Consider the following 19,053-nt stretch of genomic DNA (forward strand, 5'->3'; position numbering starts at 1 on the left):
TAAGATGCGTCAGAGTGCTCCTTTGGGTCAAGTCTCCAACCCACATTCTGCAGGTCAACCTCAGCCCTGGAGAGGCAGAAAAAATGGCCAAGAAGAAAAGCTCTGCCCAGCCTGCCTTGGTTCAAATCCCAGCTCTGCCACTTAACTTCTTTCTGCCTCAGAGTCTTCATCCGCAAAATGGCCATGGAATAAGAATAAGACTTATCTCAAAAGGATGTTAAGAGGAATAAAAGTATATTATTTCTCAGCACTTGAAATAATACTTGGCATGCAGTAAATCTATATGAATGTTTAAGTTTTTAAAAAAATTCTGAAATACTTTGATAATCACCAAATTTTTTACATACATGTGTCATTACAGAAGACGCAGGTTTTATGGACGATTGGACAGATGCTCACTGAAAAGAATTTCATTGAGTTGAACTCCACCAAGGCAAAGATAGTTGACAATTTCATCACAGTTTGTCAAAAGCTTGTATACAGCCTACTGTGAAGAAATTACCCATGCAAAATATGAGTGTGAACTAGAGGGAGGGGAATTTGTTTTAACAAATTAAAACAAAGCAACTTTTTTAAGCACTGTCAGCAAAAGAGAATCTAAGTTACTTCCTATATCAGCAAACAGCCTCTGTTCCCTCTGGAAAGTACATGGAGACTGACCGCCGCCAAGGCCCTGGAAGGGTTGAGCTTGCAGTCTCTGGTAGGACCTTGTGCATCTACACCCCGCACAGTTGGGTGGTGTGCTACCAAGAGTCAGTTGTATTGTTCCCAATTGTTCTTTTAATCATATAACCTTTCCTTTTGTAAACAGATGAAACATAAATACAACAAGAAAAAGTGGTTTCTGTAAAAACTAGGTTGACTGCTTTATGATAACTCAATAAAGCTGATTCCTAAACATCAACTGTTACAACTCTAAAGCATGGGAAAATCTAGAAGCATTCTGCACTCGGGTAATGCCCTATGGTTGGAGTTTATGCTTGAAGGAAGATCAAGACTTCAATCAGTGGGCCCATGTTTTTTTTTTTTAAAAAAAGAGCTTTGCCCCTACATCCAAACATTGTCAAATGAATCTCCCATTGCTATCTTTCAACTGAGAATAAGATACGCTATATTGAAATTGTTCCCTTAACTGACTCTTTCAATTAGCTGACCAGTCCAAATTGGAGTGGATAGGAGAATTTCTACCGTAATTATATGAAAATAGTTACCCTGGATAAAAACTGAGTCTTATTTTTTTTCTTTAAAACAGAACTATTGTCATTAGTTTAAAATATGAGCAGAAGTGGGGTTCTAGGATATGGATGAGGTCTACGAGGCTTCCTATGTGTGTGTATTTTAGAGACTGTCATTTATGGCCTATTATCTGCATCAGATGGACAGCTTATTGGGTGATAACTTTAACTTTTTAGAATTATTTACAGTTAGAGGAAGACCCCCACATCCATCTGAGGCTAACTCCCCTGGACTTGCTCTAATATCCATCATACTCTTCAACCATTATAACAACCCCATCTTTGTTGGTGTTTGAGAACTGAATCAAGCTATTTGCCAGGAAATGAAAATTTCAGCAGGAAAAGACGATGTTAATGATGTTAATAATGAATGAACAGACCACAGAAGGAACATAAAATAAAATATTTACTATCTAGCTCTTTACAGAAAAAGTTTGCAGACTGTGGCTCAAAAGGGTCCATTCTACACAAGGCAGTGCTCTACGAAGTATGACTGTAACAGTTTTTAAAAAACATCCTGGAACTTTGCCACAGTGGATTAATTCCTCAAGGTTACCCCCAACAATGAGAGTCAAGCCAAGTGATTAACTAAGCCACTGACACCGTCTTATGATATAAATTTCCCCTTCAAGGGTGCCTCCTAGAAGGATTCACTTGAGACCACGCTATGGAGATAAGTCCAGATGGGAATTTCGATTCTTTTCTCTGCCATGACACTCCTGTCTGTCTACCTGTGGGTTTCTGCGACTTAGAAGATGATGCCTCTCACAGACCCTGTAGTTGGGAGCTAACCAGGAGGAGCCGAGAAGGTAGCCTGGGCTACCTTTCCATGGGTCATTTGTTTCTCCAGGCATGGCACTGTCTTAGGAGCCTGGCTGAGGGCTCATTACCTCTAAACATACAAGCAAGACCAAATTCAAAAGGAAAGAAGAGACAGTCATGAAAATAGAAGTGGCATATATGAGTTTCTACCTACCCGCCTGCTCATATAGGGGGTGGGTCAAGCAGAGAGCGCTCTAGGCCAGGGGTCAGAAGACTTGAGGCCTAGAGCTGATTCTGTCACTAACTAGGAGCATGACCTTAGGCAAGTGACTTATCTTCACTAGACCATACAGGGTTAGACAGTTACCTCTCAGATCCCTTTCAGTGCTAAAATTCTAGGATTCGATGATGCCAGCCTTAGGAGGTTCCTACCAGTGCCTGGAGCATCACTAGCACTATATAAATCTTAGCTATCATTATTGTTTTGTGAAGGCACAATGCACGTCTTTAAATGTAAATGTGGAGTCTTCTCCATTGTAACAATCAACAGCCTAGAAGCAAATTCTAAACAACAGGGTATAACCTTAAGCAACGAAGACTGTAATTCCTCCTAACCTTCTCAATTAGCACAAATGAATACAGCTTTTTTTTTTGGTTGTCGTTGGTAGTGGTTCTTGGATCAAAAACCCAAGCAGCAGTCACCCTTCCTCAATACCTCCAACTAGAGAACCGGTTCTCCAAAGCCTATATTTTGTACTGTAATACAGATTTTTTTTTTCCCCTCCTGAAAATACTGGTGCAGGTTGCGACTAAGAACTGGGATTCAGGATTTGGAGTCTCCAAGAATCTTTTGCTTTCTTCCCAAAATACAGAAACCCTTTGGAGAAGGGGGTTGTCTATCAAAATGGTAAAAAACATTCAATCTTGAGCTTCCAAATAAAATTAGTCAATTATGGGTGTCGCAGAAGTGTCAGTACCCACCATGATCCTCCAGGCCTCACCACTTCCAGCTACCAATCTCTGCAACTTTGTGCCTGAGAGTTGTCTCAGAAACCTGAGAACTCTTGCTTACAAGCCTGGCAGGCTGGATGTGTGGGGGAATTAACACTCACCCTTTCAGCAGCCCTCCTCCAGTGACGGAGGGAGTGGATGTAAATACCCCACCTGCCTCACCCCTCAGCTAGGCTAACTTGGAGGCTTGTTTTCTATACCATTTTCTAGAGTTTCTCCCATGAGTTTAAGCTGTAATCGTCTACAGTGTAACTCGCTTGATGAGAAAACCTTCGGTGATGCCTTCTCTATGGCCTCCCTGTCTCCCTTCACCACTCTCCTGTGTTTTGTTTCTCTTTTATTTTGTTTTGCCTTTCAGGGAAACTATTTTCATTCAGATCTTTGTCTTATGGTCTCTTATTGGGGAATCCAACAAAGACAATGGATATAACCTAATTAATTTTTTTAAGTTTGAATAGTAAGCATTTTTAACTCTACTAATCAGTAGAATATCAGGTACGAGATATTTATAGCCAAGAAATCATAACAGAGTCTAAAAAATATGAAGAGCATAAAACCCAGCAACAAACCTAACACAAGTGGGAGGAAATCCAAGCTTGCTGTGGTCTTTCCCTTTAAGTCAAGTTCACTGGACTTATAAGAGATTATTAGTTTTGGTTCATGGTGACTTTCTCCAGAGATGAAGAGTTATCTTCCCTCCATCTCATATGTGTCCTCTGGGTTCCTAGAATTTCTATTAGGAGTCTTGGATATCACTGCCATCATTTCTCAACATCACAGAGCAATGGGTAGGTCAGTCTTTCTTTTGTTTATGTTTTCGTTTTGAGGAAGATTAGCCCTAGCTAACATCTGCTGCCAAGCCTCCTCTTTTTGCTGAGGAAGACTGGCCCTGAGCTAACATGCATGCTCATCTTCCTCTACTTTATACATGGGACGCCTACCACAGCATGGCGTGCCAAGCGGTGCCATGTCCACACCTGGGATCCAAACTGGCGAACCCCGGTCCACCGAAGCAGAACGTGCGAACTTAACCGCTGCGCCACTGGGCCAGCCCCAGGTAAGTCAGTCTTAATGTGCTCTTATCCAAGTGGCCAGCACATTTACGCCTAGAGGACAAGCTCATCTTCAAAAGATCAAGGTTTCTATTACTCTTGTAGTTATTCCATGAATTTACAGCAAGCATCTTTAAGCTAAATCAGACCTGATCCTTAGAGAGTTCTGAATGCGAGCTAAACACAAATCAAAACCTTATGGTTATGCCTAAGGAGGAAAATAGTAGAAATAGGGCATATATTACAAAGCAGGAGTACCAAAGGTATCAATTAAGCTCTCAGCAGGAAGAAGAATTTACTTAATTAAAAAAGATTCTAATTAAAAGACTACTTACAGAGGTGTGAGCAGTTTTAAGGAACAACTAGGGATACTGATGCACTCAGAGGCCAGCACCAAGGAGATGCTGCCATTACCCCCAGGGCAGAAAACGCAAGTGGAGAAAATACTGTTACTGGAGCCAGAGTCAGAAGCCATGGAGGGACATGAGCTGTGGTTTTAGAGAAAGGCAGTACCAAAGCAGGGAGGAGTCAGGCAAGAAATACACCAGATTCTCTCCCCTGCTGTCCTCTGATCTCCTTCTGAGCCTCCCATTGGCTAAACCCAAAGGAAGAGAAGGCAAATGCAAAGCAGTCTGAGAGATGCGGGAAGGCCCCTCCCACGGAGCATGGAGCGCAGAGCAGGGTAGAGAAGAGCAGAGGGTAACTGCAGAGGGAGGGGCAGGACAAAAGTAGGAAACCACCAGTATGTGGGTGAAGAGCAGAACATGTTAGAACCTCACTCTTCATGGGTAAAACTGAGTAGTCATTTCATTTGTTTCCTTAATATTTAGTTCATCTTTCCCATCACTTTAGTATGAAAATATTCCAAACATACAGAAGAGTGAAAGAGCTTTCAAGTGAACATGTGTATATTCACCACATGGATTCCACCATTAATATTTTACTATACTTGCTTTAGTACATATGTGTCCGGCAATCTATCCCTCTCTCCATCCATCACCGAATCTTATTTTTGATGTATTTCTTTTTTTTTTTTTGGTGAGGAGATTGGCCTTGAGCTCACATCTGTTGCCAATCTTCCTCTTTTTTTTCCTTTTTTCTTTTTTTCTCCTCAAAGCCCCAGTACACAGTTGTATATCCTAGTTGTAGGTCATTCTAGTTCTTCCATGTGGGACGCCACCACAGCATGGCTTGATGAACAGTGTGCAGGTTTGCGCCCAGGATCTGAACCAGTGAACCCTGGGCTGCCAAAGTGGAGCACACAAACTTAACCACTCGGCCACCAGCCCCCGACGTATTTTCAAAGTAAATTTCAGACATCAGTACACTTCCCCTTAAATACTTCAGCATCATATCATTTACTTAGTTTATTTTTAATTGCTATTACAATGCAGTAATAGTTTTATATATATAATATATAAATAATATGTAATATATATAATATATAACATATATAAAGTATATACATATAAAGCTTATATATATATAAAGTAAAGCTGAAAAAATATATATACCAAGAAGTGAAACTATATAGAGACCAAGAAGTCAATGGGTGAATAGGTTGATCAATTGGTTGCTTTCGATTGGGCTACCCAGGCACATTCATTTTTTCAGGCATGTTGGTCCTTACAAAATAAAGACTGGAAAAACCTTTGCAAACACTCTAGCTTTGGGCTGCTTTACTTTCCAGGGATTATAGAATTGATCTTTGTAAGCAAGCCAGGGTCAGCACAACAAAACTAAAGGAGAGCGCTGAAGAACTTGGGTACTGTCTTCCTCCCAACCTCGCAGTCAGATCTCATTCCGAGAGATGGACTGGCTTTATCTCTTCTCCCGCAACCTGACCTTTTCAATCATTTTCAGAATCACCAATAACATTCCCACACAAGCCTCATTTTCCTTTGGTTTTAAAGACAAATGGGGGAAGGAGGGGTTTTGAACACTGGACCGTTTTAACTCCTCCTCCCCCACTATCTTTTGATGTGTGAGTAGACGGTGTTATTGTCTTTGCTTCTTAACGTCCCAAGACATGAGGAAAAGCAGGTCTGAGGCAGCCCTGCAGTTACTTCAAACTCTACCTGTTCTCCAGGTATCAAAAATGACATATTTCACAGGAAGGACTAATCAGATGCTCCTTAAAAACCCACAATTCCAATAGCCTTCGGCAGCAAGGAGGTAGGATTTAAATTACATACTGCTGCAGACTAACTCTCTGGGCCATTTCCTTCTCTAAATCACACTGCAGTGTGGGTTTTCAAATGTCTGCTCAGGTTGAGCAAAAATGTTGGCACATGGAAGTGACACCTTTTCTGTATTGTGCTGGAGGAAGGAAATCAGTTCAGGAGCTGGGAGCAGGATTAAATTAATCACACAATGTTCGAACGCATTTGCCCAAAATGAGGCCATCATTTTCCTTTCCACAGCTGTCTGGAAAAGGCTGACTGCATGCAAGACACTCTACCAGGTGACGGAGGTGAAGAAGTCACGGTGCTTTCCTTGACAAAGTTACAAATCTAACAGAAGGCATGAGTCAGGTACCCCGATAACATAATACAAGGCAGAATGGGAGAAGAGAGCAATGGCTTCTGGCTGGGAGGGCACAGAAAGACTTCACAACATGGGGCAACTGAGCCATGCTTTGAAGGACCATTGCATTTCTTTGCATAGAGATGAAGGAAGGATATTCAAAGTGGGCCGATCATGTGGATAGGTTCAGCCCTGGGAAAGTGAAGAGGAGGTTGATGGAATAGCAAGTAATCCGTCTTGGCTGGAATATAGGTTGCGTATTCAGTGGGAAGACAGGAAAAATAAGTTGGAGCCATATTGTGACAGACCTCAGATGCTGAGCTTTAGAGTTTAGAGGGCACTTAAAACAGATAAGAATATGAAACACAGGAGTGACAGAATTAGAACTGCATTTGGGCGAGATTATTCTGGAGTCAGTATATGGCTGAATCAAAATGGGGAGAGCGTAGACACCATAAAAATAGCATCTTTTACATTTATTCTCTTAATATCACAGTAAAGGAGGTAGCTAAGGAAAGCTTTTTATGTTCTAATTGCTGATAACCTCTTTTTTGGGTAAGGAGCCATAAGACTGATTCATGAAAATCTATTACTACTACAGTTGCTGTATAAACACATATGATCTTGACTCTTTCTTCTTGGTTTTGTACAAAGCCAAAAAGAAAAGTTGGCTATTTTTATTAAACTCTAAGCTGACTCCAGGTCTTTCATCAATGACATGAACTTTATGACTGATTTAGACACCAAAAGTCATCATTTGGGTATATAAATTCCAAGAATCTATAATACAAAATTAAGGAAAGGAAATCCTTTTGAATTCCATTTTCTTGGGAGCCTAAGCTCAATATACATTTGTGTAAATGTTGTCAATATTTGAGGTTATACTACACATAGAAAAACTACCATCTCTACCACTATATACACTGTATAAACCATAATGAACCCGATTACTATGGACTAACTTTGGCGCGCCCATTATGTACCAAATGTGTAAGTAATTTCCTAGGTGCATTCCCAGTGATCAAATTATCTCATTTATTTATCACACAAAACCCTTGTGGTGGGTACTATGAGCCTTAAATTTCAGGTAGAAATCTAAGACAAAAAGAGAATAAATACTCTATGTAGGATCAGACAGCCATAAATTTTAAAGCTAGGATTCAAACCCAGGTCTGCTTGATTGGATTCTTGTTACAGTTCCTCCAAGCTGAAGCGATGTGTGTTACATGCGTAGGTCGTGGCCAAAGTCATCAATTACTTTAAAATAGCTATCAAAGGAATGCTTCTTTTTCAACCTAATGGTTTATTTGTTTAACTACACCAATTAGGAACTCTTAGAACATCAAAGAGATGTTAAGAAACTAACAGAAAGCCTTGAGACTTGAATGATAAACCTTGAAATAAGCCACAGTGAAGGTCTAGCAAATATCATTTGTTACTAAAGAAGATGGCTAAATAGTGGAGGAATGGAAAGCTTGAAAGCCAAGCTGAGTCATCCGGGTGGTCTCTGAGACTCCAAAAGGGTCTTCTGTAGAAGACACTGGGGAAGATTCTGGGGCCATATCCTCCAGCTGCTACAGCTGTTTCTCCGTCGCAAATAGCCCCTCAGTTATCACACATTTTGCAAAATGCACATCAACCAGCCAGGAGTATGACTGAAAGCAGTACCAGTTCATTCTACAGAGTGTCTCATGACAGGCATGGAGCCTCTGCAAGAAAAGGGTGGCAAGTCTCATCAGCAAGGTCCCTCTTGGCTGCAGAGCTAGACTTGGGCACACTGCAGTAATCACGCTCTTATCCATTAGCAGCAGGAACACCTCTGGACTGACGGGAAGCCACAAGGGCTAGTCGTTGGATGACCTGGGTTCACGTCCTGGCTATGCCTGGTTCCTCTTTGCTAAGTTATCTTCTCTTGACTTCCTAGTAGAGCAAGGGTTGCAAGACTAAATGAGACCATTTCTATGATAGTGCTTTCAGAAGTGCAGTGGTTCAACCAAATGTATCAATTTATTTTTGTTGGGATCAATCCACACCATCTTCATCCCCATCAAAGCAGGCTGTGGTACCTAAAAAATGACTTTTATATTTTAAGATGCATCTCTCACCGAATAAATTATTCTACTGTGAATAGTCCTTTTTGTTACGGGACACAAATAGAAGGAGCTTCCAGAAAACTGTGGGGAAATAAACTGGAGTTCTAGTTGATGTGCCTTAGAAATTCACTCTAATTAACCCATGGATAGTTATTTTACATTTTAAAAGGGATTAATTTTACTACTTGTAAAATGTAGCAAATATGTAGCAACAGATGCCATATAGTCACTTAACCATATACATACCTTTGGACCCTATTGCAACCTTGTCTAAGTCAGATTGACTGCTTAGTTTTTTAGGATCTTTTGTTCAATCATGGTAGCTTCCAACAAGTAAAGATAGATGGTAATTATCTGCTTTTCAATCAGGTTGTACACTACTTGTAATTAAAAGCAAATTCCAAGCCCAATTCTGCCACAGATGCAAATATTCATGGGCAAGAAGTCTCATACAACCTTCCCTTTTAACATCCCTTGTTTGTCCTTTTAAAGCAGCCCATCAGAGACAAGCCACCACATCTGGTCATTGTCTTCCTGTGTACACAGCTGAACTACATTTCCCAACTTCCTCGCAGTCCAGCTGGGGCAATGAGACCATATCCTGGCCTAGCACATAAAAATCTCTCCCACAAGCTTTCTTTCTCTTTATCTTCCATGGCATCTTGGAGGCCCATTTTAAACATGGTGGCATTACAAGATGGAGATATTAAAGACAGAACGACTCTGGTCTTCAAGTCACCATTTGGAGGAGAGCAGCCCTGGAGAGCTGGCCAACAGCGAACATTCACTTTGGATTTAAGAGTAAACGGAAATTAAATTTTGTGTCAAGCCACTGAGATTTGGAGTTCTTTGTTACAGCAGCAAGCACCTTGCTGAGGCTGATACACCAAAATTCTGACGGCAGGGTCAGCAAACCATCTAGGGGGACAGGTAAATGAGTCTACTGTTAAATGAGGGAAATAGAGGACTGAATGGCGCACTAGCCCAACACCAAAGCAGTTTGACTGCTAGGCTTCTGAATTTTCATTCTTTGTCCATGCAAAAATAGAGGGACATGTACAATCTTTCTAGCTAACCACTTATTTTGCCCATGAAAACATGATTTCTAATACAACCTATGCTAATTAACAAACCCTCCAGCCTGGAGTTTTGATAAACATCATTTGAAGTATTTTTCAAGTCACCTTTGAGAGTGGACTTCATAGTCAACTTCCTCAAGTGGTAACTACCAGCCCTGGAGTGTGGATTCCTGGCTCGCACAGAGGTGAAGCCACTGGTATGGCACAGTCATTGAGAGACTAAAATACAAATAGACTCTTTTGTCGGAGCAGTACCTTCTATCCTGGATTATTTCAAGTGTTAATTAAGCATCCTTAGGGTAGAGATTACAGTAATTCACACACTATACTGAAGTATTTAAAAAATAAATTACAAACAATATAACAGACATCTAATTCACAGCCATCACTCTTTTTATTTATTTCTCTGCTCACTCTAAGAATTACTAGCAAAGGATCTTGGGACCTATTCCTAAGTGTAGGATTAGATCAATAAAATTAGCCATCTATCCAAGGGAGGCTTTAAACTCAGGTTGTATTTAAGTATTGTTTCCAACTGCCCAGATGTTATGGAAAAGTGCCTGCTGATACAACTCCTTTTGCACAATGTAAACCATTAACTGCCTAATATAAACATATCGTACCAAGAAAAATAAATAGCATTACATTGCATTAAATCTGATTCGGGATTTTGGGTGCCCTGTCAGCAAACACAAGTGTTAAGATTTAAATTGCTGAGGATTTGCAGAATCAAATGAAGAAAGAATTTTCAAGTGTCTTTGGGGGAGTAGGGAGCAAGAGACTGGAAATGAGATCAAAGCTTCAGAAAGTGTATTCTTGGTTGGTTTGGTTGGTTAAGGTAATAATAATTACTAAGATTATTGTCAGATAATAATATCCTATCTTTACGGAGCACTTCAGCTCTTTCAAAGCACTAATCTGCTTTATTTCCTTTGATTCTGAAAATAAGCTGATGGGGTTATCTGGGGTGTGTAGGGAGTTTTTACAGCTGAGGAAGGCTAGAATCACTAATAGGAAAAGGAAGAGACACTGAGCTTGGTCTCTGTCTTTCTGTGTCACTGGTAGTGGCTCATGAATTACTCCAATCTACTGATGAATGAGCAAACTCAAACCATTTCTTAGCTCTCTAGCTTCACTGTCACCGACTGCCAGTCACACATCAGTCTGGATAAACCTCCTTCAGGAACAGATGCTCCCCCCTACCACACCCTGCAAACCTTCCCCAAGACAATTACCAGGCAAAAGTCATCCTCCATCACCCTTGGGGGGACTGTTTCTCATAGGAAATCATTCAGGCGAGGCCACAAACCTTGCAGCCACATTTTCCAAACCAAAAATCAAGATGTGTGGTTGACCAAAGAATCTTTCTGATTTTGTTGGTTAATTTACCTGAAAATCTGACAACTCAGTACCAATTAAATCATATGTTACCAATCACACAACACGTATGGAAAAGGATAAAAGTACATGGAATCGTGAGTGCCTGTGTTTACTATTCTGATGCCTAGAAATACACACATTCTTCTCTTTTTTTTTTCCTGCCCAGAGTAAACAAATAACAAATAAGCTTGAGGCTTCTAATCTTTTTTAATGCCTTGGTATATGAACCACCTCATTTAATCCTTCTAGCAACCTTAAATGGTAGGTTCTTTCCTTATCCTATCTTTACAGATGAGGAAACCAAGGCTTACAGAGCTAATATAACTTGCTCTATGTTACCAAGTAACTAATTTAAAAAATGTCAGAACTTGAACCCAAATTTGCCAAATATCAGAGTTCCGTGCTCTCGCCCAAGCCTTCCCTGCTCAGCCTGGAGACACCGGCCTTGGAGGCTGAAAGAAGGAGCTGCCTGGGGAGGGAGTGGGTCTGGGGAAATGCGAGCCAGGGGACTGGTTATCTAAAGTTCAGCCTGGCTTTTTGTTAATGCTACTGCAGGGTTTCCCTCCTTCGTGCAGCCATCTCTCAGTGAACGGACTGGGGAAGCCAGGGTGAGTAAGATGAGGACCCCCTCAGAAGAGATGCACTTCAGGCGCCTAAGAGGACCACAAGTCTTAAGCCCAACCTTCGGAAAACCTGCGGAGAATCTAAACACAGAGCTGTTCTGGTTAAAATACAGATGCCCAGGGCAACGTGTTGTTGCCAGCAACCCACTTGGTGTGGATGAACTAAATGGAGACTGTCGGTGTCGGAGAGAGTACCTGAGGCGGAGGTACAACGTAAGGGAGGCGGTGGGAGGAGCCCAAACTCTCCTTTGTTCACAGGTCTCAAAGCGTGGACCGTGAACCACCTGCATCAAGGGACCTGAGGTCCCTGTTTAAAAGATGGGTGTCTGGGATGCACTCCAAGAATTCTTACCCACATGCAAGACCAAGAATTACTTGTCTGGGTCAGAGACCTGCGATCTGCTGGGGTCAGATGTGCGCTTAGCCATCGCTGGAAAGTGCGCCCTCCGCTGGCAGAAATTTGATTTGCCTTTCACCTGAGTCTCTCCCTCCCCTCCCCCAGGATCCCATGAGGTAACGGGTTCTCTAAAGGCGCAAATGGTCTTCCAGCTCCTTTCAGGACGCTGAAGCCACACTCCAGGGTCCTTCTCCAAAACGGAGTCCAAAACCAGTGAAATCAAAGAAGAGTTTTTGGGGGGGGGGGGGGGGGGGGGAGGGGGGAAGTTCCTTACAAACTGCCTTTTAGGCTCTACAGCATCTCCTCACTTGTTCCCTTTTTCTATCCTTGAAAGAGCAGGCGCATTTCCAATACCTGCAGCTTGACATGCCATGAGCAAAACAAGTGGCAGGGGTCATGACCAGCTCAAAAGATTTTCTCTTGCAATTAAGACATCGCATCATTCATTTAGTCAGTTGGGACAAACTACAGTCCTACTCACCACGTGGGTGAGGCGGGAGAAGACAGGATATCACAGGACAACCCTGCAGAAGCTGAGGTCCCACTGCACTTCAGATGCTTGAGTCCTTGTCTTCCAGAAATCTAGCTCTGGACTACTTTTGAGCTATCACAACGCATGAACAGATGGACAACTACTCCCAAAAGAATTCTAAGGTTATTAAAGCCCTGGGCTCAGGATAGGAAACAAAAGCAAAACACACCACTCCATTCCTTTGTGGCCAAGTCAGTCTTCCATGAGAACGAATTCTGAGAAACAAGCACCACCTCATGTTACACTGCATTTACCCCTGACCTTGACCTCTCTGTCCCTTTACCTCATAGAGAGTCAAAGGAAAGAGAGAGAGAAAAAAAGACAGGGGCTTCTTTATAAGGATTAGATATGATGTGGAAGCAAACAGAAGGGCTGATAGAATGAAGGATCAGAGGAAAATATTTCCGTCATAGTGCCTGAACTACGCATGTATGTCCCTGGTGGCCTTCGTGATCTCCAGTTTTCCCCAAGAAGCAAGACAATCTGGATCAGCCTCCTGGCAGAGGACAGTCATCTGGGAAAGAAGAAGGAGGGACACCCAGAAGAGATGAGCTCCCCCAAAATACATGCTTTGGCAAGGGGACTTGGTTGAGAGCTATAAGTGAGGACATAACCAGTCTCTTAGAAATACCAGGTCGTTTAGGGTGCCCCCTGTGGAGGAAGTAGAACAGGTTGACCCCTGACCCCTAATCCCTTAGCCATTCAGCCTCACACTAGCAGAAGAAACCTTCTAGAAGTGCATGTATTCCCCACCAACAACCAACAAGATACATTGCCCAGGAGCTAACTCTGCTCCTCCAGTCTTTTGTTTTTCCTTTCTGAGTTTCCCTGGATCTTCATTTTAGTCCAATTTTACAGGTAGAGAAATGCTGAGGAAGCGGGAAGGGAAGATGAGAGAGCTGCATCTCTCTAAGGATGACTGTGGAGCCCAAGGTCCTCCAGGGAAAACCCTGGATTGTGAACCCTGACCTGACCTTGTGCCACTGTCCTGGGAGCTCAGGCAAACTGGAAAGGCAGGAGGGAAGGCAGGACCCCTGTGCAGTCCTCCAGCCCCCCCCCCCTCTGTGCCGGAGAGGTAACTCACGCCAGGAGTTACCAATCTGCCTATGGACATATGCGTGGCTTGAGGCGTGCCGGTTCCAGTGGTAAGTCTGGGTGTCCCTTTCCCTTCCTCCTGTCCCACATCAGAAGCACAACAGTCCTTCCTGCACTTCCTGGTGAGCCTCCAGGTAAGGAAGAGAGCTGGAGATCACTCAAGAGGGTCTGGGTGCCAGTTCCAGTCCAGCTTCTGATGTTAACTTGAGCAGCTCCCTTAATCACTCTCAGTTGTAAAATGAGGACTTTTCACTTCCTTCCAGGTGTATGATTCTAATTTGTAATCTGAAAAGGGATGAAGGATATCCTACAAATTGTGTTTCCATGAAGACCTGGGGAAATGACAGTGTCCAATGCCCTACTGATCTTCGGAAGGTCTTTTTTCTACCTCCAGGTACACTAGTGGACCCCTCCCCCCATGCCTTCACAAGCCTTAGCCCCCAGGAGTTCAACAAGAGAAACCAAGTGGCTCATCATTACCTTGTTCATCATTACCCTGGAGGGTTACACCCCCTGATTCTGTGGATGAGGTCAGTAGACAATAGCTTCCAGAACTCCATCTCAGTATCATTCACACTCTGTTATCTGTGGAGGCCTGGGCATAATCCCCTGTACAAATGTTTAACAGCACTGAACAGGCTCCCCACACCCATCCCATTAACACCCTCTGCCTAGCTCTGTCTCATGGGAGCTCCCTTGTTCAGGCCGGAGAAAGACACCCTCCAAGACAGGGCTGCTAAGGACTCCGTTTCTGGTCCTGAATATCAGACCCTGAATTCCTGTTCTATCATATACTAGTTGTGAGACCTTGGGTGAAATATTTAATCTCTGTAAGCTACAATTTCACCTTCAATTAAAAAGGGTTAATAAAGTACCCATGTCACAGAGCTGTTGTGTTGATTAAATAAATCAGTACGCGTCAACTTCTTAGAACAGTGTAGCAAGCATTTAATTAGTATTAGTTATTATTATTTAATTTGACCTAACTGGAAAAATGTCCTTTCTTGTGAGTCTCAGGAAATAGAGAAGTTTCTTTATTAATGCTCAATGACAGAAGATGGAGCTATCTTGGGGTAGGGGGAAAGGTTGCCTATGCTGGACCCAAAGTACTCATAATTGAAGCTGTTACTTGACTTTTTCTCACCCAAGGTAGGTGGGGATGAGGAACTTTCAGGTTGATTTTGGACTGAAGACTTCTCCAAGCAAGCTACACTTGTCAAAAGAGGATTTAGGAGTGTGAGGAGAGAGATGGGGTCATTCAAATAAAACAGGACTGTTCCAGTACGTGTACTTGGTGGCCACGCTACCTTCAAAGTTCTGCACACAAACCAATTTCTATTGAGGAAACAAGGTACAAAGAAACTCCCATATGGATACTAGCAAGATTTGCTGGTGTCTGGGGAAGACTATAAATTAGCTGGTTGCTGTTCACATCAGAGCCAAGCGGGGCACATTCAGTTTTTAATCTGGACCAATTTTCCGGATCAAAAACTAGTCTTTCCAAGGGATGTAAATGAGCCCAGGAGGAAATTTTCCCCTGAAGTTTATGAAGTAGCTGTCATTTTAATCTGAGCAGCTTTCTAACCTGAAAGCCAGTGTCTGGATAAAATTATAAAGGAATGAAACACTCTTCTAGGCTGAACCTGGTCCAAATAATCCTTGTACCTCAAATTTGATGTATTTAATATGGCAAACTATTTAAAGGGTAGTTTCCACTATCAAAACCCTATCTATGCTTCAAATAAAATCAAAGAGGCCAACAAGACATATTCATGGCATGGATATCAGAATAAGACCCTGGATGAACGAGGTAGAAAATATTTTTAGGAGAGGAACTACAAAAAATAAGAAAGGAAATATGGTGAGCCATATGAGCAGTTTTATACAGCACACTTTGTGAGATACTTTTAAAAAAAATTCTGCTTAAATGGATTGAAATCTATCCTTAAAAGAACATTACATACACGGCTCACGTTTAACTATAGATATAATTATGCATTGTTCAAAAATGGTGACTTGATGGTGTTATGTGAATAAACCAGCAGAATCCAATTGATCATGATGAGGTTATCTTAAGGAGCAAAGTTAGAAAGAAGCCCTTCATTGAAATACTGCAAGATCTGTGTATGTGTGCATAGAAGAAGAGAAATAATTTAATATATTACCCTGGACTGCTGCTATTATCTCCAAAATGAACAGTGGAAATAGAATAGCTCATAATTTAAGTGTGCTGCAAATTATGATAATAACTCTAAATTCCAAGGCAGGTAGCAAGGCACAGGTGATAAAAGATATGGCTGGAAGAGTGAGGGTGACTCCCAGAGCTGAAAGGCAACAAGTCATATTTCCAAATGGAGAGATCTTTGAGCAGTGAAAATATTTAAGCAGCCACATGGGAACCTGCAGGATTATTTTCTTTGCCCTCTGATAAATTTCCCCTGGTTTGTCTCTTTCTTATAGAAAGCTAAACTGCGCTTTCTGCAAAGTTTTTCAGACTGCATTCAAATAAAGTTATATTGTTTTCCATTGTTCCTAAGATATAATTAATCCCATAAGACAATCTCGCTTACAAAGTAAACTAAGAAAAAACAGATTTCTCAGAAGGCTAAATATAGGCTCAGCAAAGAAGAATAAAAATCGTTATTTGGGAAACAATGTTTAGAACTTTATCGTTTAGAGTGTTCTACTTTGAATAATCTCACAACGCAGGCCAAATCAAAGTAGACAAAAATATACGAAGACTTTTTACCTACCTAGAGGAAATGTAAGTTATTGTGTTTCCAGTTCTCTCCAATTCTTTGCTAGAGCCCACAATCCCATACATCTTTGTTTACATCGCAGGGCAAAGACAGGAGTTCAAAACACGGGAAAATTAACCCATTGGGGGCTCCTTTTTGAGAAAACGGCCACAGAGTGGAAGAGGATCATAACAGCAAAGGCCACATCCCTACACCGTGCGTGGGCACGACTGGAGATGGGCAGGGGACTCCAGACAAATCTTCAGACACTTAACAGGAAATGGCTGGGCTCTGGACAATATGAATTCAATAAGATGTTTAGAGACACAGGAGGAGCTGTTTGACTTCCCTTGCACAGTTACAGTCCTCTGTAATTGAGACAGCATGATCTCTGCCTCAACTCTCAATTCTCTGTGGTCAAAGACACAGCCCTCCATCTCTACTGTGTCTGGAAAATAGATCATGCTTTTAAGAAACAAATATCCCTGGAACTGCCTGGGCTGGGGGAGGGCGAGGTTCGCGTCTTTTCTCGGCTCTGGGCAGAAACGAACCCAGTTCAGCTGACGCTGGTCAGGGGAGAGAGAGGCGGTGCGTTGCCCGCTTTGCGTCCTCGCCAGGGACCCGGACCCGGGCGCTCCGGGCGTGGTGCCCCCGGGCGCGCGAGCGCATTACCTGGTTTTCGGAGAGCTGCTCCGAGCGACACAGAACCGAGTCTGAGACTGGAAGCCAGGAGCAAGAGCCGGAGCAAGACGCCTTGGATTACATCCATTTCACCGCGGGCGCCTGCAAAGTTTCACCAAGTCCCGGGCGCACAGGGAAAAGGGCGTCTCCTGGGGGACGTGAGAGCCGCGGCCTCCACGGATCCCCTGACCTGAGTGAGGAGGCGGGGGGCTGAGGGAGCCGGAATGGACCGGGAACGATGGAGGAGTTCAAATAGGCAGGACAGCAGCCGGGAGGTCAGCGTGCGGGAGTGAAGCCGGCTGCGAGCGGCAGGGCTTTTCGAGGGGGCGGGGGCAGCAAAGGAAGCCGACGGGGAGGGATCCGCTGGCCGAGGGAGGGAGGGAGGCTCGACCGACCAGGGGGTGGAATTACAATCGAATGGAAGTGAGAGGGGCAGGCTCTGAGACTATTTACTCTTCGTCCTCTGGGGCAAACAGCCCGCCCATCACCCCCTCTAGCGACCCCCCAGCTCAGCCCTTCCCCACTGGTGACCTAGATTAGGGCGCTAGGAGGGGCCGACTTCACCCACTAGAGACGCAGGGCTAGAGTTAGGTGATTTCGAGTCCGGGACCCTCTGCCGTGATCCTGACCCTGAAATCTTGCGGCGCCTCCCCCTCCCCTGCCTGTCCCCACCTCCGGCCGCGCCCCTCCAGGTCGCTTCCCCCCTAGCTCGAAGACTTTTCCCAACACCTCCAAACGTTGCTCTGGTCTGTCCAGAGCACTTAAGGGACTGGGGGGGTGGCGTGCAGAGAGGAGGGGAGGGTCTGTGATTTGCCAGTGGGGGAGGGTAAGAGGAAGAGGGGGCGGGGCCGGCTGGGTCTGGGGCGCTAAGAAGATAAATAGGATTTAAGGCGCGCAGATGGAGAGCTGAGGCCCGGTCACTCTGCTGGAAACGCCGGGTGGAGATTAGGGCCCAGCGCGGGGGAGCAAGGTCCCCTCCCGGCAGATGAAGGCAACTTGAGACCCTCCGGGGGAGGAGATGAAACTCCAGGTTAAGCCTGGCGTCGGGGAGAGGGACGCGAGCTTGAGCCCCCTGGCGGACGGAGAAGACCCGGCTGGGAGGGGGCGCGCGCCGACTAGGCTGGGGCTGGTGGCCGGCGCGGGGCCCCAGCCACTGATACCGGGATCAGGCTTCCCGGGTCGGCTCGCTGGCCCGAAAAGGGCCCCTTCTCCTCCAGCTTTGCTGCCCAAAGACTTAGTAAAACGCGCCTTTTGCCAGGTCTCCCGGTGGCGCTGCGAGAGCAGAGACCCCAGGACTCAAGTCCGGTTGCACACTGGCGTGCTGAGCTCCAAGCCCGCGAGAAGAGAAAGGAGATACAATAAATAAACCAAGAGGGAATAAATCTAGAGGGAAAGGCAGCCCTCGCCACTAACTGGGGAAAAATCAAAGGCCCTAGGAAGTGTCCCGCAGAGGGAGGCAGCGGTCGCTGGCCAAGAGGACTTGTCGCGGACCCCGCCCCACCTGGCAGCACGGGAGGCTCCGCGGGCGACCTGGCCCTTCATTGTTAACCCGGGTAGGAGAGCGGGAGGGAGCTATGTTAACTGATAGATCTCTCTCCCCTGCCCCGCCTCCAAAGAGCTCATTCCTCTTTTAGGAATGAAGTATCCCCTGGCTGGAGAGTTTCTAATGAGCCCGATCTTGTTAGCTAGCAAAGCTGAGAATAGGTGCCTTTTGGGCTGGCGTTCTCAGGTGTGCAACTGTCCATAAATGAATTCAAAGTCCCCTCTGACTTAAGCATTTGAAAGTCTTAGCTGTGACACCAGAGCTTGTGCTTTTACACGGAGCTGGAGTCGAAAACACGGACAGACT

At 44.1% G+C, this 19,053-nt stretch overlaps 1 protein-coding gene across 1 annotated transcript in view; it reads right to left on the reverse strand.

The window, feature by feature from the left end:
• EGFLAM (EGF like, fibronectin type III and laminin G domains) overlaps positions 1-17,848 on the reverse strand; it is a 173,043-nt gene extending 155,195 nt beyond the window's left edge. Inside the window, exon 1 of the mRNA XM_046672151.1 lies at positions 17,196-17,848. Coding sequence (XP_046528107.1) covers positions 17,196-17,292 — 97 coding nt within the window. The 5' untranslated portion in view covers positions 17,293-17,848. The remainder of the gene's footprint in view (positions 1-17,195) is intronic.
• Positions 17,849-19,053: the final 1,205 nt, after the last annotated feature.

The sequence above is a fragment of the Equus quagga genome, chromosome 9, assembly GCF_021613505.1.
Source record: "Equus quagga isolate Etosha38 chromosome 9, UCLA_HA_Equagga_1.0, whole genome shotgun sequence".
Lineage (NCBI taxonomy): Eukaryota > Metazoa > Chordata > Mammalia > Perissodactyla > Equidae > Equus > Equus quagga.